The sequence below is a fragment of the Mandrillus leucophaeus genome, unplaced genomic scaffold, assembly GCF_000951045.1.
Source record: "Mandrillus leucophaeus isolate KB7577 unplaced genomic scaffold, Mleu.le_1.0 Scaffold207, whole genome shotgun sequence".
Taxonomy (NCBI): Eukaryota; Metazoa; Chordata; class Mammalia; order Primates; family Cercopithecidae; genus Mandrillus; species Mandrillus leucophaeus.
Window position 1 is genome coordinate 2250613 of NW_012102110.1, and position 9914 is coordinate 2260526.

The 9914-nt window shown below is 35.4% G+C and overlaps 1 protein-coding gene across 1 annotated transcript in view; it reads left to right on the forward strand.

Moving 5' to 3' along the window:
• The window catches only part of DCAF6 (DDB1 and CUL4 associated factor 6), a 156847-nt gene that overhangs the window by 79447 nt on the left and 67486 nt on the right, over positions 1–9914 (forward strand). Inside the window, exons 8-10 of the mRNA XM_011979919.1 lie at positions 3926–4019; positions 5314–5433; positions 5968–6228. Coding sequence (XP_011835309.1) covers positions 3926–4019; positions 5314–5433; positions 5968–6228 — 475 coding nt within the window. The remainder of the gene's footprint in view (positions 1–3925; positions 4020–5313; positions 5434–5967; positions 6229–9914) is intronic.

Consider the following 9914-nt stretch of genomic DNA (forward strand, 5'->3'; position numbering starts at 1 on the left):
GTTTCAAACCCTGCTGCTTTATCAACTAAGTTTATGTAGTACTCTATAATAGATCCTTTGTTGTCATTTCAACGATGTTCACAGCATCTTCACTAGGAGTTGCTTCTTACAGATAAGCAAAGAAAGTGGTTTGAGCCTCAGGAAACCACTTTCTTTGCTCATCTGTAAGGAGCAACTCCTTATCTGTTCAAGTTTTATCATGAGATTGCAACAATTCAGTCACACCTTTAGTCTGTACTTCTAATTCTAGTTCTTTTGTTGTTCTCACCTCATCTGCAGTGACTTCCTCTACTGAAGTCTTCTACCCCTCAAAGTGATCCATTAGGGTTGGAATTAACTTCTTCCAGACCCCTGTTAGTATTGTCATTTTGACCTCCCATGAATCACAGATGTTCTTAATAAGGCATCTAGAATGGTGAATCCTTTCTAGGTTTTCAGTTGACTTTTCACAGATCCATGAGAGGAATCACTATCTATGGCAGCTATAACCTTACAAAATGTGTTTCTTAAATAAGACCTGAAAGTTGAAATTACTCTTTGATCCATGGGATGCAAGGAAAACGTTAATCTCCTTGTATATCTCCATCAGAGCCCTTGGATGACCAGGTGCGCATTGTCAGTGCCCAGTAGCATTTTGAAAGGAATCTTTCTTTCTAAGCAGCAGGTCTCAATAGTGGGCTTCAGATAGTCAGTAAAACATGCTGTAAAGAAATGTGCCGTTACCCAGGCTTTGTTATTCCATTTATAGAGCAGATTCAATTAAACATAATTCTTAAGGGCCTTAGAATTTTCAGAATGGTAAATGAGCATTGGCTTCTGCTTAATGTCACCACTGCATAAGCACCTAACAAGAGAACCAGCATGTCCTTTGAAGTTTGAAGCCAGGCATCAACATTTCCTCTCTAGCTGTACAAGTCCTAAATGGCCTCTGCTTCTGATAGAAGACTGTTTCATCTGCATTGGAAATCTATTGTTTAGTGTAGCCACTTTGATCAATTATCTTAACTAGATCTTCTGGATAACTTGCTGCAGCTTCCACATCAGGACTTGCTGTTTTACCTTGTACTTTTATGTTATAGAGAGACAACTTCTTTCCTGAAACTGCATGAACCAACCCCTCTTAGCTTCAGACTTTTATTCTGCAGCTCCCTCACCTCTCTCAGTTTTCATAGCATTAAAGAGATTTAGGACCTTGCTCTGGGTTAGGCTTTAGCTTAAGGGAATGTGATGACTGGTTTGATCTTCTTTCTAGACCACTCAGACTATTTCCATATCAGCAATAAGGCTGTTTCATTTTCTTATCGTTCATACGTCCACTGGAGTATCACTTCTAAAGGTTCCTTCCAGAACTTTTCCTTTGCTTTTACAACTTTGCCGTTTGGTGCAAGAGGCCTAGCTTTTGGCCTGTCTTGGCTTTCAACATGCTTTCCTCACTTAGCTTAATCGTTTCTAGCTTTTGATTTAAAGTGAAAGGCATATGACTCTTCCTTTCATTTGAACACTTAGAGGCGATTGTAGGGTTATTAAATGGCCTAATTTCAATATTATTGTTGTGTCTCAGGGAATTGGAAGACTCAAGGAGAGGGAGAGAGATGGGGAAGCAGCTGGTCAGTGAAGCAGTCAGAATACACATAACATTTGTCAGTTAAATTCAGAGTCTTATATGGATGTGGTTTATGGCCCCCCAAAGCAATTATAATAGTGAGATCAAAGATCTCTGATCATGGATCACCATAATAGGTAGGATAATAATGAAAAAGTTTGAAATATGAGAATTACTGAAATGTGACACAGACATAAAATGGGCACATGCTGTTGGAAAAATAGCACCAATAGTCTTATTCAATGCAGGGTTGCCACTAAATTTGTAAAGAAACCACAGTATCTGTGAAATTCAGTAAAGGAAAGTGCAATAAAATGAGGTACTATGTTTCAATTCTTTTGGGTAGTTCTCCTGTATACCCAAGAGAATTGAAACATGTTCCTACAGAAACTCGTACATATGCTCAGTTCAGCATTATTTATAATAGCCAGTAAGTGGAATAAGTTTATTCATCAACCAGTTGACGAATGGATGAACAGAATAGGGTATCTTGCTAAAATGGGGTATTATTCGCCATGAAAAATGCAGTACTGATACCTACTACACTATGAATAAACCTTGAAAACATAATGCTAAGTGAAAGAAACCAAACACAAAAGGCCATGTATTGTATGATTTATTTATATGAAATGTTTAGAAAAGGCATATCCACAGAGACAGGAAGTAGATTAGTGGTTGCCAGGATCTGAGCAGGGGATGAGTGGGGAGTGGCTGATGATGGTTTGTTTCTGGGACGATGAAAACTGTCTGGAATTATATAATGATGATGGTTGTACCGCTTTATGAATATACACCACTGAATTGTATAATTTAAAATTAAGTATATTACGGTATGTTAATTATATTTCAATACAAAAATGTTTAAAATGGATCAGATGTGGTGGCTCATGCCTATAATCCCAACACTTTGGGAGGCTGAAGTGGGAGGATTGCTTGAGGCCAGGAGTTCAAGACCAACCTGGGCAACTTGGCTAGACTCCATCTCTAAAAAATTTTTTAAAAACTTAGCTGGTTGTGGTGGCACATGCATCAACTACTCAGGAAGCTGTGGCTGGAGATCATACTAGCTCTGGAGTTGGGGGTTACAGTGAGCTAGGATGCGACCACTGCAATCCAGCCTGGACAAGAGTGTGAGACCCTGCCTGGAAAAAAAAAAAAAAAAAAAAGTTAAAAATGTAAACATTAAAGGGAGCAGTCAAGAGTGATAGGTGACATAAACATGTCAAGTAAGCTCTAAAAGATGCTGTTTGAATTGGCAATTGATTATTGATCACATTATTGAGCATTTTTATAATTGATCAGTGAACTTGGCAGTTGGTCATTCACTGCTGACTGGTGAGAATGAAGTTAGTGGAAAGATAGGATATCAATGGAAAGATTGACTACAGTGGATTGAAGGAGGAGTGGTAGATTGAATATAGAATTTTCTCAAGAAGCTTGAGTAAAGTGATAGCAAGAGAAAGGACTGTAGCTGTAAAACTGAGGTTTTATGAAGTAGAAATATTGTTTTTTTTTCTTAAAAATGATAAGAACCTTTAGCATGTTGTGACAAAGAACCGAGAGAGAAAATGAATGTAGGCAAGAAAAGAGAGAATAATGGGTCAAGCAGGATACTCAAGGAGTTGAAGGAATGAAATAAAAAGCACAGATGGAAAAATTAGGCTTAAATAGAATAAATGATACACCTTTCAAGAAAGGCTGGAAGGAGTTACAGAGTTGTAGATGTAGGTTTAATTTGTAGAATTCAGCTGAAGAAAATGATGTCATTTTTATTTTCTCTGAAGTAGGAGGAAAAATTGTTAGAGGGCAAGAATGAGGGCAGCAGGATGGAATAGATAGCCTGAGGCAAGTCATAAAGGGTTGGAATAGATTCTGTTTGGGAATCGAAGAGTAAATTGTCAATAATAAGTAAAAATAATGAGGACTCCCATTGTTAATTAGGTATGTGGGTAATTTACCTAGACTATATTTATCATCACAGTTGAAAACTAAGGCTCAAGATGGTTAAAAATGTCTTCCTTTTGTCAGCTGGAAGGTGATACGAGTGGGATTAGAAATCACATATACATGATTTGAAAGTTGCATTCAGACTCTTTAGGTTGAAGATATTAGATATAGGCTGTCAACATCAATGGATATTTATCCTCAGAATGAGTGCTTCAAAAGACTGATGTGACTTATACGAGTGTCTTTCATATTTTCATGTAGATTTAATTTGCATACTCAAGAAGTCGAGAGATGGAAATAGACATAAAGTATGTTTTAAGAGTACAGTAGATGAGTTTTAGACTTACATAGAATTTACCTGTTCTTATTTTTTAGTTGCGACAACCACCAGTTAAGCGTTTAAGACTTCGTGGTGATTGGTCAGATACTGGACCCAGAGCAAGGCCGGAGAGTGAACGAGAACGAGATGGTAACTATGCTTTGGTCAGCTTTTCCTTGTATATGGTATTTTAAAATTAATATTTTAACTTCCAGTTTCTTCACTATTATAAATGATTCTGTAATGAACATTCTTGTACATAAAAGTATACTTATGCAAATATATCTTAGGATAAATTCTTAGAAGTGGAATGGCTGAGTCACTGGATAAGTACCTTTTAATTTTGGTAGTTGTTATCAGATTACTCTCCAAAAAAGATGTGCTAATTTACATTCCCACTGAAAGTATAAGAATGCCCATTGTCCCATAGTACATTGAGTGTTGTCAGACTTCTCAATTTTTGCCTTTCTATTAGATATTAAGAGAAATGAAAACTCAGCCTAAGAGTTTTATATTAGCACATAAAATTTTTTTTCTTTCTATCAAGTGCCTTTGATAAGCATAAGAAACTACCCTGGGAGCTTTAAGATAGCACTCTTGAAAATATGATTAATCTATGAATTGTAATTCTGTATAATTATGTTTTATTAAATTGGTCTGTAACCAAAATCTTACTATAATGACCTCTGAAACATTTTTTGTGATCAAAAGCATATTCCCCAACATATGAGCTACATTATATAAAGGCAGTAAAGTGTAAAAGAAACTCCGATTTCACAGAAAATGTGAGGAGAACCGATTTTCATTTTAAATTATAAGACTATAGAATAGAATTGTCACATTTTGAATTTGACATTACACTTTTAATTTGAAAATGCCCTTGGAAAAACTTGTTTACTTGCAGGAGGGAAAGGAGTGAGGGAGGAGACAAAATACTTTGTGGTTCCAGTTAATTTCAAATATCTGGAATTTTCTTACAGTAAATGATGATGAAAATGACTTTAAGGAAACTTCATGTAAAAACATAAGGCTATTTTGTATCTGTACTTCATTATAATGCTTTAGGGGGAGGGAAAACCTTTCTTTTAATTTATTAAACTTAGAATTCATGAGCCCTTCTTGGCTGGGTACTCTTAGAACTAAAAATTTAGGTTGAGGTAGGAGGTGGGAGGTTTAGAGGTACCTAAGAATAAGCAAAGACGAGTGAGAGGTGAACTCTGTTCTCGAGAAACTTTACCATACACATGGAGAGTCACTCATAAAACAATTACTATAAAATGTGATGAAAGCTCTAATAGATTTATATATATTCGTACAATTTATTTAGGAAATTTGATTTTTTAAAAAATGCTTTCATTTTAAAGCCCTTCAAATCTAGGTTTTTGTATTAATGAAAGATTCTGACTTATTACTAAACTCACTGATAAGACGTATATTGTAATAGGAGAGCAGAGTCCCAATGTGTCATTGATGCAGAGAATGTCTGATATGTTATCAAGATGGTTCGAAGAAGCAAGTGAGGTTGCACAAAGCAATAGAGGACGAGGAAGATCTCGACCCAGAGGTAATTTTTCATATTAATTAAAGTCATCAGAAAACTGGCAAAAACTACTTATTGAAGCCAGTTTTTATTTATATCATGTAAATTATACTATGTTTTACGTCTGTAATAATCACAAGGTTCTTATTGTATGGTGTGAAGTAGTAGAGAATAAAAGGTATTGGACATAATTTGTCCCTTCTGGTGCCATTAGACCTAGTGCGTATCTTTTACTTTTCTCAAAGTAAAAGAATCTGAGATTCCCCATTTTAAGTGTTTTTTTAATGCGCTCTGAGAATGGAAATATGTAAAATTCTATGTATAAACAATTTTTATGTAATTGGACAGATTGCTTTAACAGGAATATGTTGTAGATAAATTTTTACCCCTCTTGACTGGCCTATTTTGTCTAATGGACCAAATCACCAGTGGTTATTATCACTGAAATTATATATTTGTGTGTGTAAATATAAATGTGTTTTCTGAATGTATCTGTTTAGAGTTGTTGGTTTTGGAAAATATTTAAAATTTGAATTTGTGTTAATCGGTGTTTTGAAGGTGGAACAAGTCAATCAGATATTTCAACTCTTCCTACGGTCCCATCAAGTCCTGATTTGGAAGGGAGTGAAACTGCAATGGAAGTAGATACACCACCTGAACAATTTCTTCAGCCTTCTACGTCCTCTACAATGTCAGCTCAGGCTCATTCGACATCATCTCCCACAGAAAGCCCTCATTCTACTCCTTTGCTATCTTCTCCAGACAGTGAACAAAGGCAGTCTGTTGAGGCATCTGGACACCACACACATCATCAGTCTGGTGAGGATATTCCTCTCTAAGTATGCTGTGGTTCATCTCATGATTTTTGTTAATGAAAACTTCTTAACTGGCTATTTTGAAAGATACTAAATCACATCAACTTCTTGTTGGAATAAATGATCAAAATGAGATGTAATATATGGTTATGTAACTTAAACACAAAAATTATGTCTTACTTGCATGAGTTTTAACAAATAGCAGGAATCTTCAATTTATATGAAACAATTATTTTAAAAGTACAGGTACCAAAAGATAGTGTTTTGACATAGTTTAATGTGCCTGACTTAAATATTATTTTATAGATTATTAGAGACCAAAATCTCTTCTAGATTTATTTGGTTTTATGTCTATATTAAAGTGATTATGAAAATATCAGTATTAGTTTCATTTTGCCTGTATTCTTGATTATTTTCCCTCAAATAATGCAGTACTTTTAATATACTCTCTATAGTGGATTTGATATGGTATTTTGTCAACAGCATATAATTTAGCAAAAAATTTATTTCTCCAGTATTTACATGAAAAAGAATTATTTTACCAAATGCTTATCTTCTTGATACTTGATGCTAGTGTAAAAAACCTCTACATTCTGTTAAAATGCTGTTTTCTTCCCAGTATTATAAATCCTCATGGTCAACTTTTTTCCCCTAACTATAGAATGTGCTAGTATTTATAATAGTAATTTTCAACAGATGTATCTACAGTTTACTCGGCACTTTAAACTATATACATGTAATTATAAAAACCAATAAGATATTTATTCATAGTTTTCTTTGGTTCTTCTAAGGAAGAATTTTACTCAATATAGAGCCAGAATTATTAGCAACTAGAAATATGAGCTGGCAGGCCTAAGCTGAAACCTATAAAAAAATTTCTAACAGCTTAGCTGCCAAGCTGTCACTTTATTCTTAAATCTCTGGAAACTAATGCCAGATTACCAAATATGGGATGTTTTAATTTAAGCACTCTTTTATTGGTATATACCACGTTTAGTAATTCATTTTCAGTTTCTATGGGAATAAAAGCCAGAGTCAATTACATAACTGTTAACACTGTATATATTTTATCCATAATAATAAGCTAAAGCTGAGCTGCAGAATCAAGGTTTTCACACTCAGTCGACATAGCATTTTAATTTATGGAAAAAATAAAATATTTTGGAAGATTTGGGAGTTAAGGGCAGAAGTAGTTAAAAGTTTGTGTTTCAAAGCAGGTAAAATTGGGAAAAGCAAGAATTTTTAAAGTGATAGCATTTTTGGAAATATTCTTGAACATTTTGATCAATTATAAGTTTTTAGGAAAACCTATCAAGAAGACTCAAGCTTACATTTAGCTTCCAGTGAATCTCAACTAATTCTAGTTGTTTCTTAAACATATTTATGAGTAAAGTATTTGGAACTTTTTTTTTTTTTTGGTTGAGACAGAGTCTTGCTTTGTCCCCCAGGCTGGAGTGCCATGGCGCGATCTCTGCCCACTGTAAGCTCCACCTCCCAGGTTCATGCCATTCTCCTGTCTCAGCCCCCTGAGTAGCTGGGACTACAGGTGCCCGCCACCACGCCTGGCTAATTTTTTTTTGTATTTTTAGTAGGGACGGGGTTTCACCATCTTAGCCAGGATGGTCTCGATCTCCTGACCTTGTGATCCACCCGCCTCGGCCTCCCAAAGTGCTGGGATTACAGGCGTGAGCCACAGCGCCCAACCTGGAACTTTATTTTTTAAAGCTATTTAATGTATTTTAATACTGCATTTCAAATTGCTAAATTCCTTTCAATATTTAATGTAAGTATTAAATGTGACAGTCATTTGAATTATTGAAGAAAAAGTATTTTTGGTGATCATGTGATGATTGTTGAAACACTACTCAGTACTTTTACTCATAAATTATTTATAGAAAGTAAGGAAATATTTTTAACTGGGAGATTATTGAGAGAATTTTGGTTGACTATGCTATAGATAATTAGAATATTTCCATGTTATCAAGACAGTATCACTATTGAGAAAAATGATTTGGTGTTAGATGTAACATCTAAAGGTTATGTCTGTAATTGTTCTGATAACAGCTTTTTCTTTATTCTGGAGTTCAACATTTCAGCAGTAAGGACTTTGTTTCTGTTTTTGTTTTTTCTCCAATCTCTTTTGCATTTGCCATGACCTAAGTCCAAATGTGTTTGTGAATATTGGGAACTGTCCATTGGGTGAATGTAGTAGATGGGAATGTCAGCTTAGGACCATGATTTCTATTATTTCCCTGCATAGAGATAGAGAAAATGATAAAGTATGCTTCTATCTATACTCGCCTTGCTGTGGATACCTTTTTATGTAAATGTTTATCCCTTTGCTTTACATGTCCTCCATCATTTTTACTGATATCAAAGAAAGGGACAATGGGAATATGAAAATTTGCTGTGCTCCGTCTCTAGTTGAACCTAATTATCTGCCTTCTCTTAGTCTACAGTGGAATCACTGAATGATAATGAAGAAAGTTATGACCACAAATTTCAGTGGGTGCTCAACACTACATCAGAGCAGTCTCACACTGTTGCTCTCCAGCTGTACAAAATGACTACGCCTTCATGTCTCTCAAACTTTAACACTCCCCTTCATCCTTGCCCCACTTCCAGAGTCTAACCTTTCATTCACAGTGAAAAGAAAAGTACTCATTTTCCTACTATCAATAATTTCCAAGCTTTCCAACATCTGTACTTACATTGTGATACAAGCAGAAACACATTTTGGAAGAAATCAAAAGCTAGTCAATGTAGTTGCCATCCCTTTCCAGCTTCTCAAAGACTTTGCCTCTTCTCTTGCATTATCATTGCCTTTTTTTTTTTTTGCCAGATTGGTTTTTTTGGCCTTAACATGCTCTTATCTCTTTTCTTTAAAAATTTTCTCTTAATTATCTCACATTCCCCTTCAGCTATTGCCTTATTTGTCTGCTGCTTTCATAATGAGAATCCTCAGAAGAGTTGTTGATAGATGCTATCTCCATTTTCTTGCCATCCTTCTTATTAACCTTATTATCATCTTATTATCCTTATTATCCAACCCCAATCTGCTTTTCAACCCATTTCCTCTGAAACTTTTAATCAAAGTCACCAGTGACATTTACCAGTTTAGAGGATATTTCTCTGTTAGTACCTTACTAGATTTTTCGACCCGGTTGCATTTAACATAGGCTGTCACTCCTTCTTGAAACACTTTCCTTTCTTGGCATCTATGATATCATATCTGCCTATTTACTCTTACTGTTTCTGGTGGGTTTTCAGTAACTATTGTTTGTGTTTCTTGTTCTATCTCCTTCTGAATATTATAATCGAACCCCTTAGTTCTGGCTCTCTTCTCTTCTCTTCATATGCTCTTTCTCTGGGGGATTGTGTCAGTTCCCCATAGCTTTTAATATTTCCCGTAAATTGATGACTCACAAATATATATCAGCAGTCTGATCTTCTACCCCGAGTTCCAGACCCTTGTGTTTGACTGCTATTTTGACAGTATTTTTTTGTTACTGTTGTACATCTTTTTTTTTTTTTTTTTTTTAAAAAGACAGAGCCTTACTCTGTCGCCCAGGCTAGAGTGCAGTGGCATGATCTCAGGTCACTGCAGCCTCCGCCTCCTGGGTTAAAGCAGTTCTCCTGCCTCAGCCTCCCAAGTAGCTGGGATTACAGGTTCCTGCCACCACACCCAGC